The sequence below is a fragment of the Nerophis ophidion genome, linkage group LG10 (assembly GCF_033978795.1).
Source record: "Nerophis ophidion isolate RoL-2023_Sa linkage group LG10, RoL_Noph_v1.0, whole genome shotgun sequence".
Classification (NCBI taxonomy): domain Eukaryota; kingdom Metazoa; phylum Chordata; class Actinopteri; order Syngnathiformes; family Syngnathidae; genus Nerophis; species Nerophis ophidion.
Genome location: NC_084620.1, coordinates 21043257 through 21067644, shown reverse-complemented (window position 1 = coordinate 21067644; position 24388 = coordinate 21043257). Strand labels below are relative to the sequence as shown.

Here is a 24388-nt window from a genome sequence, read left to right as displayed (position 1 = left end):
CGTCACCTACCTGAGGCTGAGGCAGAGTGTGCGACTCCGAAACATCACTATAGCAGGTGCCTGGCTGTTTTGCATCATTCAAGCCATTTGTCTACATTTTAGCCTGCACTCAAATATCATGGACATTATTATCTTGTGCCTAGCCTTAATTGTCGCAACCTTTTGCAGCCTGTCTATTCTCTACTCACTTGTTGGACCAGGGCGAGGGTTAAAATGCAGAAATAAGATCAACCAGAGCAAACGAAGGGCCTTTCATACCATCCTGGTCATCCTGGCGGTGTTGTACCTGAGGCACAGTTGTGGTCTGACGACGCATTTCGTGTTCAATATTTTTCCCCACTTCACCTTCAGTCAATGTGTACTAACAGTGGTTAATTTTACCATGTGTCTCCCCAGCTCTTTGGTGTTGCCCCTCCTCTTCCTGCACAAAACATGGCCACTGCATGGCTGTCAGTGAGCCTGTGCTTGCACCCATAATAGACAAATTCCTAGTTTGTGAACCTGTTCTCAAACAATGGCAATCAAAACTATTCTGATTCTGATAATGTGACAACACTGACTGTAATTTCTTCTTCTGTACTTTCAAGTTCCATATCACAGAATAAAAATACACAACAACAATTAAACAAATAAAAGAAAAAAAATCAGCAGAATTAATAATAAATAAAAATAAATGTGACATCATTGACTGTAATTTCTTATTCTGTATTCTGAAGTTCATCAAAGAGTCATCTATTTCAGACCCAGGGAATCCATATCACAAATTAAGACATATGACACCAATAAAAAAAATAAGAGAAGTACAAGCACACAATCTAAAACAGTGGTTCTCAAATGGGGGTACGCGTACCCCTGGGGGTACTCGAAGGTATGCCAAGGGGTACGTGAGATTTTTTTTTAAATATTCTAAAAATAGCAAAAATTTAAAAACCCTTTATGAATATATTTATTGAATAATACTTCACCAAAATATGAATGTAAGTTCATAAACTATGAAAAGAAATGCAACAATGCAATGTTCAGTGTTGACAGCTAGACTTTTTGTGGACATGTTCCATAAATATTGATGTTAAAGATTTCTTTTTTTGTGAAGAAATGTTTAGAATGAAGTTCATGAATCCAGATGGATCTCTATTACAATCCCCAAAGAGGGCACTTTAAGTTGATGATTACTTCTATGTGTAGAAAATATTTATTTATAATTGAATCACTTGTTTATTTTTCAACAAGTTTTTAGTTATTTTTAAATCTTTTCTTCCAAATAGTTCAAGAAAGACCATTGATTTATTGATTCAAACTTTTATTAGAAGATTGCACAGTTCAGTACATATTCCGTACAATTGACCACTAAATGGTAACACCCCAATAAGTTTTTCAACTTGTTTAAGTCGGGGTCCACGCAAATCAATTCATGGTACCAATGAGCAATATTTCGCACTATTATACAATTTAATAAATCAGAAACTGATGACACAGTGCTGTATTTTACTCCTTTATCTCTTTTTTTCAACCAAAAATGCTTTGCTCTGATTAGGGGGGTACTTGAATTAAAAAAATGTTCTCAAGGGGTACATCACTGAAAAAAGGTTGAGAACCACTGATCTAAAACATACATAAAAATCAACATATAATCAAAATTGTTCCCAAACCCCCACTAATCGCTAATCTCTCGACACTTTTCTTAACTGCTTGTGTGTATCTAATTGTGGGTGTCCTTTCACCTGCAAAGTGTGTTTTTGTCAACCCCTCACAAGTGAAGTGAAGTGAATTATATTTATATAGCGCTTTTTCTCTAGTAACTCAAAGCGCTTTACGTAGTGTAACACAATATCTAAGTTCCATTTAAACCTAGTGTGGGTGGCACTGGGAGCAGGTGGGTAAAGTGTCTTGCCCAAGGACACCACGGCTGTGACTAGGATGGCGGATGCGGGGATCGAACCAGGAACCCTCAAGTTGCTGGCATGGCCACTCTACCATCCCAGCTATACCACCCCTAAGTTGAGTTGAGTTTGAGTTTATTTTGAACATGCAGGCATACAACATGATACATCAAAATTTCCAGTTCCTCTTTTCAACATGTTCGAAAAGGAGTAGGAAGAAGCAGAGTTTATTTAATCCTAGCCCTTTTCTTTTACATAGCAGTTGCTAAAACTTTTGTTCACTTCCTGTTCTCAATGTATTCACAAAATACTCCATAAGTAATCACAATAAAAATAAATAAATAAATAAATTGGTGAAGTAAGTTTTATTCCATACGATGAGAAAAGTAAGATTATTTTGAGAATGAAAGAATGAATGGGTGAATAAATTCAGAATGTTTATCATGGTTCATCTTTTTTGTACTTTGTAAACACTTCCAGTGTTTATCTCATGGTTCTTCGTTTTTGTACTTTGTAAACACTTCCAGTTTGAAGAGTTTCTTGAAATGGATCGTATTAGTACATTGTTTTATTGCTTTGATTGCTAAGTGAATTAGATTATCTTCAATACATTTGTGGAATTAAATACTTTGCAACACATACTCATTACAGTTATAGATATATATATATTAGGGGTGTGGGGAAAAATCGTTTCGAATACGAATCGCGATTCTCACGTTGTGCGATTCAGAATCAATTCTCTTTTTTTTTTTTTATAATTTTTTTTATTAATTTTTTGTTATTTTTGGTTTTTAATCAATCCAATAAAACAATACACAGCAATACCATAACAATGCAATCCAATTCCAAAACCAAACCTGACCCAGCAACAAACTGCAATAAACAGAGCAATTGAGAGAAGACACAAACACGACACAGAACAAACCAAAAGTAGTGAAACAAAAATGAATATTATCAACAACAGCATCCATATTAATTATAATTTTAGCATAGCAGTGATTAAAAATCCCTCATTGACATTATCATTAGGCATTTATAAAAATTAAAAAAAAAGAACAATAGTATCACAGTGGCTTAAACTTGCATCGCATCTCATAAGCTTGATAACCCACTGTGTCCAATGTTTTCACAAAGATAAAATAAGTCATATTTTTGATTTGTTTAATAGTTAAAACACATTTACATTATTGCAATCAGTTGATAAAACTTTGTCCTTTACAATTATAAAAGCTTTTTACAAAAATCTGCTACTCTGCTAGCATGTCAGCAGACTGGGGTAGATCCTACTGAAATCCTATGTATTGAATGAATACAAAATCCTTTTGAATCAGAAAAATATCGTTTTTGAATTGAGAATCGCGTTGAATCGAAAAAATCGATTTATAATCAATTCGCGACCCCAAGAATTGATATTGAATCTAATTGTGGGACACCTAAAGATCCATCCATCCATCCATTTTCTACCGCTTATTCCCTTTCGGGGTCACGGGGGGCGCTGGCGCCTATCCCAGCTACAATCGGGCGGAAGGCGGGGTACACCCTGGACAAGTCGCCACCTCATCGCAGGGCCAACACAGATAGACAGACAACATTCACACTCACATTCACACACTAGGGCCAATTTAGTGTTGCCAATCAACCTATCCCCAGGTGCATGTCTTTGGAAGTGGGAGGAAGCCGGAGTACCCGGAGGGAACCCACGCGTTCACGGGGAGAACATGCAAACTCCACACAGAAAGATCCCGAGCCCGGATTTGAACCCAGGACTGCAGGACCTTCGTATTGTGAGGCAGACGCACTAACCCCTCTCCCACCGTGAAGCCTACACCTAAAGATATATATATATAGATATGTCTTGATTGGATTATCCGGAGAATAGTGCTCGATACCGTGGTAGAGCGCAATATGTAGGTGTGGGAAAAAATCACAAGACTACTTCATCTCTACAGATCTGTTTCATGAGGGGTTCCCTCAATCATCAGGAGATCTCCTGATGATTGAGGGAACCCCTCATAAAACAGATCTGTAGAGATGAAGTAGTCTTGTGATTTTTTCCCACACCTACATATATATATAGATATATATATATACACAATACAAACCCTGTTTCCATACGAGTTGGGAAATTGTGTTAGATATAAATATAAACGGAATACAATGATTTGGAAATAATTTTCAACCAAAAGACAACATACATGATGTTCAAACTGATAAACTTTTTTTATTTTTTTTTTGCAAATAATCATTAACTTTAGAATTTGATGCCAGCAACACGTGACAAAGAAGTTGGGAAAGGTGTCAATAAATACTGATAAAGTTGAGGAATGCTCATCAAACACTTATTTGGAACATCCCACAGGTGTGCAGGTTAATTTGGAACAGGTGGGTGCCATGATTGGGTATGAAAACAGCTTCCCAAAAAATGCTAGGGTCTTTCACAAGAAAGGATGGGGCGAGGTACACAACTGCGTGAGCAAGTAGTCAAACAGTTTAAGAACAACGTTTCTCAAAGTGCAAGAAATTTAGGGATTTCAATATCTACGGTCCATAATATTATCAAAAGGTTCAGAGAATCTGGAGAAATCACTCCACGTAAGCGGAATGGCCGGAAACCAACATTGAATGACCGTGACCTTTGGTCCCTCAGACGGCACTGTATCCAAAACCAACATCCATCTCTAAAGGATATAACCACATGGGCTCAGGAATACTTCAGAATACCACTGTCACTAAATACAGTTTGTCGCTACATCTGTAAGTGCAAGTTAAAACTCTACAATGCAAAGTGAAAGGCATTTATCAACAACACCCAGAAACGCCGCCTGCAAAGTATGTTTTTGGGTGGAGGAGTCTGCTCGGGTGCTGGTTAGCTTGAAACATGTCTCTATCCTCAAAGGATGTGGATCCAGCGGGACACAAAAGTGTAGTTTCCATGGACTCACAAAGACTTATACAACTCATTTACTGGGGCTAAAAATGTTGACTTTAAACTCACCTTAGTGTTTACCATGAAGTCTTTATTTTTACAGCCCTTCGCCGTAAACTTGTCCGAGTGCAAACTGAGGCAGTATTTTTCATTGATAAAACTTTGGGCGAATCCAAAAAAAAAAAAAAGCAATAAATGGGGACGGAAATTACACCCAGCAAATATAAACAAAACAAAACACTGGAGCCTGTCTCAGTTGCATTTGGGCGTAGGGCAGGGTACACCCTGGACAAGTCGTGAACTAAACTGCATTTAGCTGTCTTGACTCATAGGTCTTGATTTATGTTTAGTAGCTTTTTTCCTATGTTTAAGTCTGATTTATGTTCTCTATCCTATTTCCTTCTTTTTACTTTTGGTTGCCGTGGACACATTAAGTCAACTGCAGGTGAATGGATGAATGTTTTTCTTCCAACATTAAGAAAGCTAGTCATCCTTCCTGTTGCTGACTTTCTGGACATTACGTCGCCCCCTAAGGCTCAAAGTCTTTCCCCACATGCTCAAGCCCTTACCTGCAAAGCTAAAGCTCCGCCATCCTCAACTACTCGGTCGGTCAGGATTCAAGCTCCGGCTCCCAGGCTTACTAAAGCCCACCCACCCCGCCTCACTGAACAGCTCTCCCCACGCCCTCAAGATTTGAATCCACTTCTAGATAGTCAATAAAGTACTATCTATCTATCTATCTATCTATCTATCTATCTATCTTGAAGGAGGGCTAATGCTGGTATCCATGCATCTTGTGACACACAGCTTCCCTCAGTACTAGTTCTTTGTCCTGCCGGGGAGGCTGTTGGCTCCGGCTTCACTTCCTGAAAAGTTTGCCTCCTTCAACCAGGGACCCTCTTGAGAAGTACAGTGTGGCATTCATGAACGAGTGCTACCAGAGGGTGCTGATAAAGCTGGTGATGGAGGAACAATCGTGTCCGGTAGTGGATCAGCCAACGCCACCCTCACCACCAGTCCCAGCCAAGCAAACCCAAACAGCATCTACAGCAGCCAAACTCGCTCCGGCTTTGACGCTCGATCAAGTCGAGTTCGCTCCGGGTTTGACGCCCCGATCAAGTTGAGCTCGCTCCTCGCGTCTCTGGCCGACGCCACCATGCTCATCTCCAGTGGGTCTCCCGATGATGCCACCATCCTCGTCTCCACTGGGTCTCCTGACGATGCCACCATCCTCGTCTCCACTGGGTCTCCTGACGATGCCATCCTTGTCTCCAGTGGGTCGTTTAGCTCTGCAGCCAGCCTATACGTTGCCTCGAACTCTGCAGCCAGCTCCAGCCTCGCCTTCAGCTCTGCAGTCATCTCCAGCCTCGTCACTAGAACTTCAGCCAGCCTCTGCCTCCTCTCCAGCTCTGCAGCCTTCTAGACTTCCTGTCCAGCAGCCTGCGCGACCTCCAGCTTGCCTGCTGCGGATGCGCCCGCCTGTCGCACACACTCCTCCTCATCAGCCAAGAGTGTGGCTGTTCCATGGATGCTTTCTGTGCCATTGGCAGCAAAGCCCTGGACCTGGACGTGGATCTTACGGGTGCTGGTGCACATCTGCTGCTCACCCCAGCCTCCCCGCAGGTTACAGATGTGGCCGTTCTGACTGCAGATATATTCACGTTGGAAGTAACAAAAATATGCTCACAAAAGAACTGTTAACTGAAGAAGAAAATTGCAGAAAAAAATATAGGCAACAAAAATAATCAGGCTTGGGTTGGGCGATATTGCCTTTTTTTAATATCGTGATATTTTTTAGGCCATATCGCTATATAAAATATACATCACAATATTTTGCCTTGGCCTTGAATGAACACTTGATGCATATAATCACAGCAGTATGATCATTCTATGTGTCTACATTAAAACATTCTTCTTCATACTGCATTCATATATGCTACTTTTAAACTTTCATGCAGAGAGGGAAATCACAACTAAGTCAATTGACCGAAAGTGTATTTATTAAAGTTATTAAGCAGTGGCACAAACATTCAAGTCATTTCCAAAACATAAATTGCAAGATTGTCGGAGACATTTTAAGTGTCAAATAAAAATGAGCTGCATAATAGGAAATCAAATAGTATTCGTCCTTCACTATGTGGTATGTTACTAAGGTTATGAAATTCTCTTCATTCTCTAGCGAGTGACTTTACAAATAATGCTACATATTAGCAGTAATACTACTTTTTATAGCAAAGCTTTTTCCCCCCACACTGTTTGACATATTCCCACTTGAAGCCGAACCACCGCCAGACGATAGAAACCCTGCTGTTTTTATTGGGAATTAAGTCTCCCTTCATTTGTTACCAGATCCGCACCATCTTTCTCTCGTACGGCTACGTTAGCAGCTAACGTTAGCCACGCCGCTACCTCTCTGCTCTGCAAGGGCGTGTATGTGACGTGACAGTTTGTGACGTATGTAAGAATGTGCGCCTGCTTGTCTGTGAGAAGACACAGGAAAGAGCGAGGAGAGCCTGACATGTACGCTCGCAGCTAAAAGTCCTGCGTGAGAACGTATACCCGAATATTACGATATAGTCATTTTCTATATCGCACAGAGACAAACCCGCGATATATCGTATATATCATTATATCGCCCAGCCCTAAATCAGGCAGCATCTTGCTGCACAGCTGGATCTGGCCACAACGCCTGGTCCATATTACAGACTATATCCTTTCATTGTTGTTGTAAAAGAATGAGGTGCTCACCTGTGGTGTTATTATAGTGCTCATTTCCTGATTGAAGTGTTAACAATTAAGCATTCAGGCCTTTGGTTAACTGGGACATATATTGGCCAATTGGCTCGTTTGTCATTTTGAACAGCAGTGTTTGGAAATTGCAAGCATGTGACTTTATGTCAGATTGTTGTGTCTTATGCAGAGAACCGTGTTCAGTTCATTTAACAAGTGTCATTTTCAATTGCAAAATGTGTGTGAAACAGAAAATGTGTTTAGAGTTTTGGAGGTGTTTTTCTGTGTGACGGTAAAATAATTGTGCTATAGGTGTCATTTTAGTGTGTTACCATTAGAAAACACTAATACACCAGTTCAGTGTGTATGGCTGCACACACCGCCTTAAGAGAGCGCTCCTTCGTGGCCACAAACTGAAAATCAACATCCAAAAGCAGGTTTTTAGCTCTGTGGCACTGAGGCCTGGTAAATACTTTGAGGATCAGATGGATCTCTGTGAGCCTCCCTCGAAACCCAAATTGGGGCTGGATCACTGTGCCCTACTACCTTGCACACACACACACACACACACCTACAAAGTGAGAGTGCATTTTGAGGCGGTGGTTCAGCTTGACCCAGTTGGAGGGAATAAAAACAATATTCTTCTCTCCTCACATTCTTTGTTTGGGGCTTATTGACTCAATGTGACCAGTAGAATGCCTGTTGCTATCTTTGCAGGCTTCTGTCATGGCTGCAACACGGACAGGTTATTTTTTGGACACTTCTAATCAGATCAGAATAGGGCTGCAATTACTAATCGATTACCGTTATAAGTCACAGTTTTTTTCATAGTTTGGCCGGTGCGACTTATACTCAGTAGCGACTTATGTGTGAAATTATTGACATATTACCGTAAAATATCAAATAATATTATTTAGCTCATTCATGTAAGAGACTAGACGTATAAGATTTCATGGGATTTAGCAATTAGGAGTGACAGATTGTTTGGTAAACATATAGCATGTTCTATGTGTTATAGTTATTTCAATGACTTTTATCATAATATGTTACGTTAACACAGTGGTTCTCAAACTTTTTTTGTCATCCCCCACTTTGGACAAGGGGGAGTTTTCAACCCCCACTTGCCCCCATCGCCCCAACAGAACGCTGATGCCAAGTTTAACATTTTCATATTTATTGAACGTCAAGTAACATTCAAGTTGTATACATTCAAACTCAATAACATAAAATAACATCAAGTTTAATAATAAATAAAATAACTGTGCAGCTGTGGCATAACTTGCATCAGGTTCAATAATAAATAGAATAACTATTCTGCCAGTTTTCTTTGAAAGAAATCAACTGGCTTATTGACGTGATTGGGGTGTGTGGTGTCGAGGTGTCTTTTTCATTTGTTGGGTCTCATGCTGTCTGCTGCAAGCAGTTTTAGACACAGAACACACAGGGGTCTCTCCTCTGTCCTCACCACCGTTGCCGTGAATCCAAGAGCAAGATACCCTTCATATTTTCTTTTCGATTTTTGTTTCTCTGCAGGCGCTGACTCTGATTTGACGACCTTTGAGGTGCAAGTCACAAATGTATCCATTTTGTGTAATTGTGGTCCACACGGTAGCCTGCTACCCAGCCACGTGAAAGATTGTTCCGCTTAGCCCCAGCCCCATTAGTTACTGTTGCTATATCTGTCAAACTTTCGCTCCTACCTAGAAATTTAATGCCTAGAGGAAAAATAAGTCATTCACATTTATTTACATAACGGATTTCACAGACAGAATCACAAAGTGATTTACAGTGTGTATAGAAAATGAAAGCATTGTAAAAAAAAATAAAAATCTAAGAATATAATTTAAAAAAAATTTAAAGTGAAATTTCCTCCCGTTCCTCGCGCCCCACCTGTCATGTGTCTATTCCCCACCAGTGGGGCCCGCCCCACACTTTGAGAAACGCTTCGTTAACATACCAGGCACCTTCTCAGTTGGTTATTTACGCGTCATACAACATACACTTATTCAGCGTGTTGTTCACTATTCTTTATTAATTTTTAAATTGCCTTTCAAATGTCTATTCTTGGTGTTGGATTTTAACCCAAAAATGCGACTTATATGTGTTTTTTTCCTTCTTTATTATGCATTTTTGGCAGGTGCGACTTGTACTCCGGAGCGACTTATACTCCGAAAAATACGGTAGTTTGATTAAAAAAGTCACTTCTATTTGTGTTGCTCTGATTAATTGTTCAATGAGTGTAACTAATAAACTTGATAAAATCCAGACTGTATGGAGTACCCAGACCTTAAAACACGCAGACACAGTTTCCACACGACCGCAGCAATATTGCGCACATGAAAGCAGTGGAGTGTAGGTGTACAGTGTAGCCGATTCTTCTATGTTACACTTCACAAACTTTCATAATGTAAAGCAATTAAAGGACAAATAAAGACACATTATCAAAAACAATAATCCTGTGTTGAAGAATCACATTATTTTGACCCTACTTTAGCTAAATAAAGCTTTCAAAATGATGAGAATAAGTTTCAAATTGTGCATGTTGTGCTTCCTGGAGCGTGCAGTGGTGGAAAACAAATGAACTTGGGTCAAGTTACAGTTTGTACAGTAAAGACACGATGCTCTACAACTTGCAAAGCAGCCTCTCACCTGCTTCCTCATCACAATGATCATCTAAAGCGTTCAGACTGAAAGAGCTTCTGACAAGGTGGGTTCAGAAACGTCAGGTCAAGGCATCTAGCTAGCTAACATTAGATATTATAATCAACAAGTTTGCTTATTTCTAATTTAAGTAGACAGCCTTCCTGTCGTCCATCTTAATTCAAAGGTTAACTATGATTGAATTGTCTTCTTGCAGATGAACTCGTCATCTCAGTTGGACTACAGTTTCTGCTTCAACAATTCGCACGTGAGGACCATCGTCATGCTGAATTACTTCAGCAACATGTTCTTACTTCCCGTCTCCATCTCCATCCTGTACGCCGCTTGCCATCAGACCTCTTCCTTCACTCACTCTGACATGTTCACTTTCCACATGGTCGCCATCGAGCTGATCGGTGTGGCGGCCAGCGTCATGCAGGTTTACGTGATGTTGGGAAATCAATGGACCATTATCAACGTGGCTGCTAGTTTCTATTATTTAACATGGTCCGGTCAGGTGTTTTTTCACATACTAACCTGCGTGGATCGCTATTTGGCGGTGGTCCATCCTGTCACCTATATGGGGCTGAGGCAGAGGCAGGGTGTGCGACTCCGAAACATCACAATAGCAGGTGTTTGGCTGTTTTGCATCCTTCAAGCCATTTTTATAAAACCCAGCAAGGAGTCAGTCACCACAGAGATCATCATCTTGTGCCCAGCCTTAATTACTCTGACCTTTTGCAGCCTTTCAGTTCTCTACTCTTTGATTGGATCAGGTCAAAGGTCAAAATGCAGAAAGAAGATCAACCAGAGCAAGCGAAGGGCCTTCCATACCATCCTGGTCATCCTGGCGGTGTTGTTACTGAGGTTCATTTGGAGTCTTATGATGAACGTGGTTGTGATTATTTCTTACCAGATAACCTTTAAATATTGTTTGATAAAAGTGATTGAATTGAGCATGTCTCTCCCGAGCTCTTTATTGTTGCCCTTCCTCTTCCTACACAAGACATGGCCGCTGCCATCCTGTCAGTGAGCCTATTCTTGACTGCAGTTTCTTCCTCTGTACTCTGAAGTACATCAAAATGTAATCAAAATTGCTTCCAAACCCTCACTAATCTCTAAGGGCTACTGCATGTTCTTTTCTTAACTGCTTGTGTGTATCGGAGTTTGAATTAAAATCTGTCCTTTTATCTACAAAGTGTGTTTTTGTCAAACTGAGGTGTGATGCACATCACACAATGCTATGAGGGGCCGTTAGGGACAGTATTCAGAATGACCTCTTACATACACTACTGAAATGCTCTTACATACACCACTGAAATGCTCTTACATACACCACTGAAATGCTCTTACATACACTACAGAAATGCTCTTACATACACCACTGAAATGCTCTTACATACACTACAGAAATGCTCTAACATAACTAAAATGCTCTTACATAAACAGCTAAAATGTTTTCCTCTCACGCACACACACACACCACTTGCGTGTGAGAGACAACAATTTTAGTATTATGTGTGCAAGGGATTTCAGTTACATGTATAAGAGCATCTTACCAGTGTGTGTGAGAGGATTTCAGTGGTGTGTATAAGCAATATTGCATTCCGGTTCCGGTCACCAATAAAGCCCGCCCCTTTTCAGTTTTTTATTTTTTTTTAAAGGCCTACTGAAACCCACTACTGCCGACCATTCAGTCTGATAGTTTATATATCAATGATGAAATATTAACATTGCAAGACATGCCAATACGGCCTTTTTAGTTTACTAAATTGCAATTTTAAATTTCCCGCAAAGTGTTGTGTTGAAAACGTTGTGGTATGATGACGCGTGCGTTTGACGTCTCGAGTTGTAGCGGACATTATTTTCCAGCCCGATCCAAGCTATAAGTAGTCTGCTTTAATCACATTATTACACAGTATTCTGGACATCTGAGTTGCTGAATCTTTTGCAATTTGTTCAATTAATAATGGAGAAGTCAAAGTAGAAAAATGGAGTTGGGAAGCTTTAGCCTTTAGCCACACAAACACAGCCAGTGTTTCCTTGTTTAAAATTCCCGGAGGTAAAGCTTGACTATGGATCAGAGCGGTTAAGCGAACATGGATCCCGACTACATGTCTACCGGCAGTTTTCGCTGAGAAAATTACCGGAGATCAGCGGAGATCAGCGGAGATCAGCGGAGATCAGCGGAGATCAGCGGAGCTTGCGCCGTCCATGCAGCTGCGTCACTTTCCTGAGAGACTCTGGCGTCAAGACACCCATGGCCACACCCCTCCGACTTCAGGTACTATTTAATCTCACTAAAACACTAGCAACACAATAGCAGATAAGGGATTTTCTAGAATTATCATAGTAAATGTGTCTAAAAACATCTGAATCGCTCTCACTTCCCCTTGCCTGTTTTTTTTTATTTTTTTAAACTTATTTATTTATTTATTTATTTTTCTAGTCCTTCACTATCAATATCCTCATCCACGAATCTTTCATCCTCGCTCTAATTAATGGGGAAATTATCGCTTTCTCGGTCCGAATTGCTCTTACTACTGGTGGCTCACATTATAAACAATGTGAGGACGTGAGGAGCCTTACAACCAGTGACGTTACGCGCACATCGTCTGCTACTTCTGGTAAAGGCAAGGCTTTTTTATTAGCGACCAAAAGTTGCAAACTTTATCGTCGATGTTCTCTACTAAATCCTTTCAGCAAAAATATGGCAATATCGCGAAATGATCAAATATGACACATAGAATGGAACTGCTATCCCCGTTTAGATAAGAAAATATATTTTCAGTAGGCCTTTAAGGCCAAGTTGTTTGTGCAAGAAAATGTCTGCCTAACTGCCGACAAGTAACTTAACGGAGGCAACGTCCGCAGCATTATCAAGCGCAACCTTCTACCTCATGGACATCAGGTCAAGAGGAGGAAAAGGTAATTAGACATTATTTATCTCTAAATGATTGTTGAATCCCACAAAATGTAAGGCAACATGGCATTGTAGCCATTAAGCAGTTAGCCGTGTGCGCCTCCACTACAAACAAGTTAGCAACTAGTGTTTCTGCGGCTCCTAAGAGTCTGACATCTATTGTAAACTTGTCTCGGAGGAAACGGAAAAAGTACACTGTCAAATCAGCTAGTAATGTTTGCAGAGTTGTTGCTATGGTAACATGTCGAAATGTGATTCACGTCGTGGTACGTCGGTAGCTGATCACATAGTAGTAATAATAGATTACATTTATTTAGCGCTTTTCTTTCGACTGGATAAGGTGTCCCCAAACTACAGCCCGCCAACGTCCAACATCCGGCCTGCTGAAATTATTATTTGTTGTATTATTATTTCAAATCTGTCTTTTCTAATCCATTTTTTGATGTCCCCTAGCCGCTCAAGCAAATCATATCGTCTAAAAAGGCATATTCCCGTATGACTTATATTGTCTTAGCTGTTTTCATGTGATCTGATTGTTACATTCTTATTTCAGAGTCACCACGCAGCTGCATGACCATTTCAACAAGGACAGAATACACAACCTCTGGATTCTTGGAAGTTGGCTTCCAAACAACTTCTCTGCATCTCAACGCAAGGGGGGCAGACACCACTTCAGATGTGGCATTCAGGTGTCATTGATAATGCAGGAAACCATCCAGCTATAAGCAGCATTTTGATGCTGACAACTACTTTGGCATTGATGAAGAAGGTCCACTACCTGAATTCCAGACAAATAATAACATTGTAATTCCACATAGATGTAAACATTAGTGAGACGATAATGAACATTTTTCAACAACCGAACCCACTTGAAAAGGACGGCAATTGTGGAATAGACGTTTTCACTTCAATTCTGCACATTATTCAGTGAACAACATGGGAATTATAGGGTTTGTTAAATTTTTTTCTTCACTTGTGCAGTGTATTCTACGAATTAAGGCTTTGTTTAAACAGTTTGTAAAAAAGAAATAAAAAAGAACCTGTTACACAGACCTGTATGAAGTTTCCCACTTTATTATTGCAAATATCAAAATAACACTGCAATATGTTTGTGCCGTAAATACTTGTTTCTACCATTGAAGTTTTTAAGTTATTTTAAAATACATGTTTTGACTAGTGATGTCATCCAGCCCCCCAAGACCACACACAATTTGTCAAAATCTCCCTAAACTTGTCCCAAACGTTTGTGCAGTCGAAAAGAAGCGCCTGGCCCAATTTGGTCTTCATCCTCAAGTTGGGTTTTTAGCACACGGAATGTTACCTCTCTGGGGAGGAAAGAGCCTAATTTGTTTGGGAGGTCTAGAAGATCTGACTGACATAGTCATAGAACTCATCCCCCATTTTGCGGTCTACACCTCAAACTCCTCGCAAAGGGCTGCACCGTGTACTATGCAGTGGTAATTCGATTTATGAACCCCTCACTGTAAGAACTTTTCAATTTACAAACCACCGGCCGAATAAAGATATCCTTTGTTGTGCAAACCTTGTCTCAGTGTGTGGACGTTTTCCCAACCCATTTTGTGCAGTATAGTACTGCCATTGCGGGCGGATTGATAAGTATCAAACATTTACTTTATCTCAAACACAAATTCTAAAGGTCCTGTTTGCAACATTTACATAATTGCCTTGAGCGCGCTTACTTTCCATGTATTTGTTTACATTATTTTATCGCCCTCTTACAGATTCCAGGACGTAATGGCGTGACTAGATACATACCTAATACTAGACTGAGCATACGTCCTCTTTTCCCCGGACATGTCCTCTTTTGCGGGACTGTCCGGGGTGTCCGGGCGGGGTTTCTTAAATGTCTTAAATGTCCGGCATTTTGTGTTAAGGTTGGGTGTATTTTCAATGTACGTACAGGGTTAAGAGGGGTTAAATACAAAACAAATTGTGAAGGTGTGCGCACGCAGCAACATTTGTGAGGGAGGGGCAAAGACAGAGAGCCCGAGGTAGTGGCTTGATTTTTAATCAAGGCATATTTGTTCAACAGCCATACAGGGCACACTGCGGGTGGCCGTATAAACAACTTTAACATGGTTACAAATATGCGCCACACTGTGAATCCACACCAAACAAGAATGACAAACACATTTCGGGAGAACATTCGCACCGTAACACAACATAAACACAACAGAACAAATACCCAGAACCCCTTGCAACACTGACTCATCCGAGATGCTACTATATACCCCCTCCCCCACCTCAACCCCGATTACGTCACATCAAATATTCCACCCTGAAAAATATTTTTGGTGGAAAATTTTGCATATTTTGTGTTTGCCATAAAAAAACATAATTTTGTTTGACAAAAAAGGGCAGAAAACAAACAAAAAAACAACATAAAAAAAACTAAAACATTTTGAAATGAGGAATAGATCTGAAGTTGATGTAGACTCCAGAGATTTAAGCGTTAAATATAAAATGTATGTATGCCCTGGTACACCATTATCATCATTTCATGACCGAAGCAAAACACATTTTACACTTTTAAACTGAAATAAATACACCTACAACTTATTGAATACAAACATAGAACCAACTACGAGCAGCGGTAAAGTTTAGATCCATGAAGGAAAGAAGAAAGTGAATAAATGTTTATAACTGAATACATTTACATATGCATACAAATTTGTCTTCTTTTTATCCATCCATCCATTTTCTACCGCTTGTCCCTTTGTGGGGCTGCTGGCGCCTATCTCAGCTGCATTCGAGCAGTTTGCGGGGTACACCCTGGACAAGTCGACACCTCATCCCAGGGCGTCTTCTTTTTATATTTCTTTTAATTAATTAAGTAACATTTACGACAACCTTTTTCCATAACAGTATAGAATGTGAGATATAACAGGACAAGGCATACGTTAGTCATTTGTTTCAAAAAGCTTACAAAAAAGTGGTACCCCATTTTTATGACTTGATGGGGTCCATCGGACCCCATTTTGAAAATTCCTAGCGCCAACACTGCTGTCAACAAAGGAAAACAAATGCTTTATTTAATCAAATATATTATTTATAAAGCAAGTTCCAGTATCATTGGCAAATTTTAACCTAGTCCCGGCCTTGGCGTGCTGCCCGCCTTGGTACGCATATATGTGTCCTCTTTTTGGAATATGGTCAGCCTATGTAACACAGGCATTAGCTTTGGGTGTTGGTAGCAATGTCTTGACATGCTATGTTTTAATGCAGAGAACTGTGTACAGTTCAATCTAAAGTGACATTTTCAATTGCGGAAAGTTTGTCAAGCAGAAAATGTGTTGAGACTTTTGGAGACTTACGAGGTGGTTCTGCTCTCTGTGTGCCAGTAAAAAAAAAAAAAAAAAACTGTGCCTTGGATGTCATTGATGTAATTAACCAATTCAATTTGTATTCAGATTCTGTTGCTTCAAATAATCGTTTGATATGTGTAACTCATAAAATTGATCAGATCTGGACCCCATGGAATGCCCAAAACTTAGTAGTTCCAACAATGCACTGCAATAAAGCGCTAATTAGAGTGTACAAACTGTATTGTTCCTTCACAGTTACGTTTCAAAAAGAAAAAGAAAAATGGAGACATAAAAGACAAAAATCATGTGGTGATTCATTCATACTGAGCGCGGTTGCTACTATTTTGACTCTATTTTAGCTAAATAACGCTTTCAAAATGATTAGAATAAGATTTCTGTCAGGGGGATAGGTTGATTGGCAACACTAAATTGGCCCTAGTGTGTGAATGTGAGTGTGAATGTTGTCTGTCTATCTGTGTGGGCCCTGTGATGAGGTGGCGACTTGTCCAGGGAGTACGCCGTCTTCCGCCCAATTGTAGCTGAGATAGGCACTAGCGCCCCCCGTGACCCCGAAAGGTAGAAAATGGGATGGATGGAAGATTCCTGTCAAGCATTTCGTGCTTCCTAAAGCAAGGAGTGGTGGAAATGAACATGAGCTTGGGTCAAGTTACAGTTTGTACTGTAAATACATGATGCTCTCCAACTTGCAAAGCAGCCTCTCACCTGTGTAGTATCACACTGATCATTTAAAAGGTTTGGATTGAAGGAGCTTCTGACAAGGTGGGTTCAGAAAAGTATGTTTTCATTCTTTTATCATCACGTTCAAGTTAAAGCGTAGCGCGAGCTAACATTAGATATTATAATCAACATGTTTGCTTATTTTCTAATGTAATCGACAGCCTCATGCAAAAGGACAGCCTTCGTCTCATCCATCTTCATTCAAAGGTTAAATAAGTATGATTGGATTGTCTTCTTGCAGATGAACTTGTCATCTCAGGTGGACTACAGTTCCTGCTTCATCAATTCGCCCATGCGCCCCGTGCTCATGCTGAATCACTTCACCAACGTGTTCTTACTCCCCCTCTTCATCTTCATCCTGTACGCCGCTTTCGGTCAGACCTCTTCCTTCACTCACTCTGACATGTTCACTTTCCACATGGCTGCCATCGAGTTGATCGGTGTGGCGGCCAGCGTCATGCAGGTTCACGCCATGTTGGCGAAGCTTCCTCACATGATCATTTTGGGCAGTAAATTCTTTTACCTCACATGGTTCGGTCAGGTGTTCTTTCACGCACTGACCTGCGTGGATCGCTATTTGGCGGTGGTCCATCCCGTCACCTACCTGGGGCTGAGGCAGAGCCAGGGTGTGCGACTCCGAAACATCATCATAGCAGGTGTTTGGCTGTTTTGCATCCTTCAAGCCATTGTTCTAAAACACGGTATGTTCGCAATCATAGTGGACAACATCATCTTGTGCTCTGCCTTAATTGTTGTGGCCTTCTGCAGCCTTTCAGTCCTGTACTCTCTGATTGGACCAGGGCGAGGGTCAAAATGCAGAAATAAGATCAACCAGAGCAAACGAAGGGCCTTTCTTACAATCGTGGTCATCCTGGGGGTGTTGTTCTTGAGGTTAATTTGTAGTCAGACGGTGAAATTGGTTTCCATTGTTGTTTACCCCTTCAACTTCACTCATTGTGTGCTGATCGGGATTGAAACCATCACGGGCCTCCCCAGCTCGTTGGTGTTGCCCCTCCTCTTCCTCCACAAAACATGGCCAGTGCCGTGCTGTCAGTGAGCCTAGCCTGTGCTTGCACCCATAAAGTAACGTCAGTGACTGTGATTTCTTCTTCTGTATACTGAAGTACATCAAAATGTAATCAACATTGTTTTCAAGCTCTCACTAATTTCTTTTTCCTAATAACTGCTTGTGTGTATCTAAATGTGCATTAAAATCTGGCATGTCATGTTTAAAGTGTGCTTTTGTCAAACTGCAATGTGATGCACATCCCCTCAACCAACGTTCCCTCTGAGGTACGCGCCTGTGCAATTGCACACTGCTCACGCGTCCTCTGCGCACGGCAAATCTAGGCCGTGCACAAAATCGAATAAAAAGATATGCGCATAACAGTGTGCACGTCTAAATGCTCTACTGAATGATCAAAGAGTTTTGGCGTTTGCTCACACATATGAAAAATTGGAGGGAAAATTGCCTTCAACCCTCCTCCACACACAAGTAGAACGGCCAGCCTGGCGGGCAAACATACGGGTCTGGAGCAATGTGCAGTGGGTGACAGTCGGGAGGAGGCGCCTGCCGCTACCTGGTCTTCATTTACATATATTAAGGCTGTCAAAGTATTAAAATATTTAAATGTGATTAATCACATTTTATTAATGGTTAACCTAAAATTAGTTCAGTTCTGTTTATTTCGAACATGCATACAATACAATGTAATTCATCACATATTTCCAGTTGTTTCATTACAGCACGTCCGAAAAGGAGTAGGAAGAAGCTGAGCTTATTTAGCAATTTTAGACTATTTTCTTGTTCTCTGTAACATAACAGTGAACAAATAAATAAGAAACAAATAATATACCATAGTAAGTAAACAAACATCCATCCATCCATCCATTTTCTACCGCTTATTCCCTTTCGGGGTCGCGGGGGGCACTGGCGCCTATCTCAGCTACAATCGGGCGGAAGGCAGGGTACACCCTGGACAAGTCGCCACCTCATCGCAGGGCTAACACAGATAGACAGACAACATTCACACTCACATTCACACACTAGGGCCAATTTAGTGTTGCCAATCAACCTATCCCCAGGTGGATGTCTTTGGAGGTGGGAGGAAGCCGGAGTACCCGGAGGGAACCCACGCATTCACGGGGAGAACATGCAAACTCCACACAGAAAGATCTCGAGCCTGGATTTGAACCCAGGACTGCAGGAACTTCGTATTGTGAGGCAGACGCACTAACCCTTCTGCCACCGTGAAGCCCATTAAATACATAATCTATGTCTCAATGAAAAATAAAATGAAAAAAAGGTTCAAGATGTTCATCATAATTCTTGTTCTGTGTACAAACCCCGTTTCCATATGATTTGGGTGTCACAACTTGGCTTGGACGTGGATTGTTTCTTCGATGCAGATGAGGATCAGCACGAGCGAGGCGTGGATGTGAGTACATGACATTTATTTAATAAACAAACAAACAACAAAAAGTGCTCACAATGGAGGTACAAAACTTGGCTACACAGTACAAACGTGAACGAAAAACACCTGCTCGATGGCATGAAATGATGGACATAAACTAATGGACTTCGCACAAAAACAATTGGCTATGAACTATAACAAAGACTTACTTGGACAAAATGAACAGCGTAGCAAGGTATGAAGCAGATAAACGAGGGCGTGAAGGAGGTGCAGTATGGGTAGCGTGTGTGAAGATCCCAGAATGAAGACAAGAAAAAGAGTGACTTAAGTAGCTAGGATAATTAGTGAAAACAGGTGTGAGGCTGAGGACAGGGACGTGAAATGACAGGTGAAAACTAATGAGTTGGCATGGAGACGAAAACAAACCAGGAAGTGCCAAGACAGAACTTAAATGTCCAAAAAACGAAACATAACCTGACCAAAACCAAAACAAACTTACAGGCGTGACATTGGGAAATTGTGTTAGATGTAAATATAAACAGAATACAATGATTTGCAAATCATTTTCAACCCATATTCAATTGAATGCACGACAAAGACAAGATATTTGATGTTCAAACTCATAAACTTTATTTTTTTTACAAATAATAATTAACTTAGAATTTCATGGCTGCAACACGTGCCAAAGTAGTTGGGAAAGGGCATGTTCACCACTGTGTTACATCACCTTTTCTTTTAACAACACTCAATAAACATTTGGGAACTGAGGAAACTAATTGTTGAAGCTTTGAAAGTGGAATTCTTTCCCATTCTTGTTTTATGTAGAGCTTCAGTCGTTCAACAGTCCGGGGTCTCCGCTGTCGTATTTTATGCTTCATAATGCGCCACACATTTTCAATGGAAGACAGGTCTGGACTGCAGGCGGGCCAGGAAGGTAACCACACTCTTTTTTTATGAAGCCACGCCGTTGTAACACGTGCTGAATGTGGCTTGGCATTGTCTTGCTGAAATAAGCAGGGGCGTCCATGAAAAAGATGGCACTTATATGACAGCATATGTTGTTCCAAAACCTGTATGTACCTTTCAGCATTAATGGTGCCTTCACAGATGTGTAAGTTACCCATGCCTTGGTCACTAATACACCCCCATACCATCACAGATGCTGGCTTTTGAACTTTGCGTCTATAACAATCTGGATGGTTATTTTCCTCTTTGTTCCCGAGGACACAAATGTCCACAGTTTCCAAGAACAATTTGAAATGTGGACTCGTCAGACCACAGAACACTTTTCCACTTTGCATCAGTCCATCTTAGATGATCTCGGACCCAGAGAAGCCGATATTTGATGATATTATGGACCGTAGATGTTGAAATCCCTAAATTTCTTGCAATTGCACTTTGAGAAACGTTGTTCTTAAACTGTTTGACTATTCGCTCACGCAGTTGTGGACAAAGTGGTGTAGCTCGCTCCATCCTTTCTTGTGAAAGATTGAAGATTTTTTTAGGAAGCTGTTTTTTATACCCAATCATGGCACCCACCTGTTACCAATTAGCCTGCACACCTGTGGGATGTTCCAAATAAGTGTTTGATGAGCATTCCTCAACTTTATCAGTATTTATTGCCACCTTTCCCAACTTCTTTGTCACGTGTTGCTGGCATCATATACTAAAGTTAATGATTATTTGCACAAAAAAAAAAGTTTAAAAGTTTGAACATCAAATATGTTGTCTTTGTAGCATATTCAACTGAATATGGGTTGAAAATGATTTGCAAATAATTGTATTCCGTTTATATTTACATCTAACACAATTTCCCAACTCATATGGAAACGGGGTTTGTACTTTTTGAAAATTTGTAGTTTGAACAGTCTCTTAAACTGAATCATATTGGTGCTTTGTTTGATTAATTTGGTTAATCCATTCCATTCCAAAACTTAAAAATTAATTGTGATTATTGGCAAATAGATAACATTTTTCATCATTAATAATTAGGGGTGTCATGTATTAAAATCTCATGTACGTTGTTAATTATATTGATTAAATATATTAATATTATAGCAGTGCATGTACAAACAAAAGCATGGTAAAAAATGCCATTTTGTGTAAAATGAAGTGGCAGGAATTTATAGGATGAACACACTCACTGTAATAAAATACCCACATAATGCTAAAAAAATGTCATCATATTTTTTTTACTGCAAACAAGTAAATCTAGGAGCCAATAATTGTGCAGGAACATCTACTGTTTCAAGCAAATATTTAACATAATAAATTACAGTTGGTGTCTTTAAAGTAACAATGTAAACATCCAGTTTAACAAGCGTAAAACAAAAATATACAGTTTAGTGTCTTTCAACTTTTACATTTGGAGAAGCGGTATTCTCTGAAGCAGTAATGTTTTATATAAGTTATACTTCATGAACGAAAGAAGGGGTATGAACCAAGACTCAAATTACTATTTTATGAAATAAAAATGGTTTAGGGTTAGCATTCAAGAATGTGTAAAAAGGTGTGTGACTAAGGAAAAACTGTTTACATTTAAGAATATGCACAAAGATAAGTGACAAGAAAAAAGGTTAGGGTAAATGTTAATGATGTTATTTATTTGAGTACAAAAATAAAATATTTTTGAAAAAAAAAACAGCATGCAGGTTTTAAGATTTAGTTTTGCAAGAATGGGAAAAATCTTTGCAAAGTCAATACAACATTTTTAAATTTTTCATTTTTCCAAGTTAAGTCAAATGATTTTAGAAAAAAAGTTGGCTAATTGTTTAAAATCTAAATCTTACTCTAAATTGTCGACTATGGACATATAGTTATAACAATATTAGTTATGTTTGTTTTGCATGTGTAATACCTCAGCTTTAAAATGTAAATAGAATCAAAACAATTAGCGGAATAACAGCAGTTTTGTCGGTCGAATCGCATCACGCCGATATTTGACATGTTCCCAGAAATGCAGAAACCCGATGGAAAGTAGCTTACAATTAAAAAAAATATTTAATCAAGGGACCATAAATAGGCAAAATACGATTGACGCTGCCAGCTGGCAGTAAGTCGGACTCGTTTCCAGTGAGGGTTGGACTCCGCCAAGGCTGTACTTTGTCACCGATTCTGTTCATAACTTTTATGGACAGAATTTCTAGGCGCAGTCAAGTCGTTGAGGGGTTCCGGTTTGGTGGCCGCGGGATTAAGTCTCTGCTTTTTGCAGATGATGTGGTCTTGATGGCTTCATCTGGCCGGGATCTTCAGCTCTCACTGGATCGGTTCGCAGCCGAGTGTGAAGCGACCAGAATGAGAATCAGTACCTCCAAGTCAGAGTCCATGGTTCTCGCCCGGAAAAGGGTGGAGTGCCATCTCCGGGTTGGGGAGGAGACACTGCCCCAAGTGGAGGAGTTCAAGTACCTAGGAGTCTTGTTCACGAGTGGGGGAAGAGTGGATCGTGATATCGACAGGCGGATCGGTGCGGCGTCTTCAGTAATGCGGACGTTGTACCGATCCGTTGTGGTGAAGAAGGAGCTGAGCCGGAAGGCAAAGCTCTCAATTTACGGTCGATCTACGTTCCCATCCTCACCTATGGTCATGAGCTTTGGGTCATGACCAAAAGAATAAGATCACGGGTACGAGCGGCCGAAATGAGTTTCCTCCGCCGTGTGGCGGGGCTCTCCCTTAGAGATAGGGTGAGAAGCTCTGCCATCCGGGAGGAACTCGAAGTAAAGCCGCTGCTCCTTCACATCGAGAGGAGCCAGATGAGGTGGTTCGGGCATCTGGTCAGGATGCCACCCGAACGCCTCCCTAGGGAGGTGTTTAGGGCACGTCCAACCGGTAGGAGGCCACGGGGAAGACCCAGGACACGTTGGGAAGACTATGTCCCCCGGCTGGCCGGGGAACGCCTCGGGATCCCCCGGGAAGAGCTACACGAAGTGGCTGTGGAGAGGGATGTCTGGGTTTCCCTGCTTAGGCTGTTGCCCCCGCGACCCGACCTCGGATAAGCGGAAGATGATGGATGGATGGATGGATATTTTATATTACATTGAAGGTTTGAACTGATCTAATAATTTACAACGAGCCAACCACCTGTATGCGTATCTCGTATCTGCTGTATATGTGCACGGTGTCAGCTGTTATTTATATTACCTGCCACACTTTTAACTCCTTGTGCAGGTCTGAATGTTTGTTATTTAAATGTTTACCTAAATTTGAAGCAGCTGCAGTAATGCTAAGGACACCTTTGGTGAGGCATGTTTTATAGCAGCGCCAACAGCACGGCACGTCCGTGTTTAAAGCGTCACCTTTATTGACAGTTTTGAAGCCCAAATACCTTCATATTGCCTTTCACGCACCCTCTTTATTGACCAGTAGACCTGCTGTTGTTTTGTCATTATTTCTTCGGATGATTATTATGATTGAATGCGCTGAGTGTGTGCTTTTTGACACACGAATGCGCCGCGTTTCGTTCGGCTCAGCAACGTCACCGCCGCACCGCAGCACATGTGGATGAAAAGTAACTAGGGGTCATCCATCCATCCATCTTCTTTCGCTTAGCCGAGGTCAGGTCGCGGGGGCAGCAGCCTAAGCAGGGAAGCCCAGACTTCCCTCTCCCCAGCCACTTTGTCCAGCTCTTCCCGAGGCGTTCCCAGGCCAGCCGGGAGACATAGTCTTCCCAATGTGGCCTGGTTCTTCCCCGTGGCGTCCTAACGGTCGGACGTGCCCTAAACACCTCCATAGGGAGGCGTTCAGGTGGCATCCTGACCAGATGCTAGAACCACCTCATCTGGCTCCTCTCGATGTGGAGGAGCAGCGGCTTTACT

At 40.9% G+C, this 24388-nt stretch overlaps 1 protein-coding gene across 2 annotated transcripts; it reads left to right on the top strand.

Annotated features, from left to right (window-relative positions):
- Window positions 1-17128: 17128 nt before the first annotated feature.
- On the top strand, window positions 17129-18397 carry LOC133559858 (C-C chemokine receptor type 8-like). 2 transcript variants are annotated; one of them, XM_061911872.1, is made up of 2 exons: window positions 17129-17205; window positions 17405-18397. In XM_061911872.1, the coding sequence occupies exon 2, from the start codon at window positions 17405-17407 to the stop codon at window positions 18218-18220; it is 816 nt and encodes a 271-aa protein (XP_061767856.1). In that variant the 5' UTR covers window positions 17129-17205; the 3' UTR covers window positions 18221-18397. The 2 variants fall into 2 exon arrangements, with proteins under 2 accessions (XP_061767856.1, XP_061767857.1); XM_061911873.1 differs by having other exon boundaries at window positions 17148-17219.
- Window positions 18398-24388: the final 5991 nt, after the last annotated feature.

Coding starts and splice junctions, on each gene's coding strand:
- LOC133559858 (XM_061911872.1), top strand. CDS start 17,405: ATGAACTTGTCATCTCAGGTGGACTACAGTTCCTGCTTCATCAATTCG.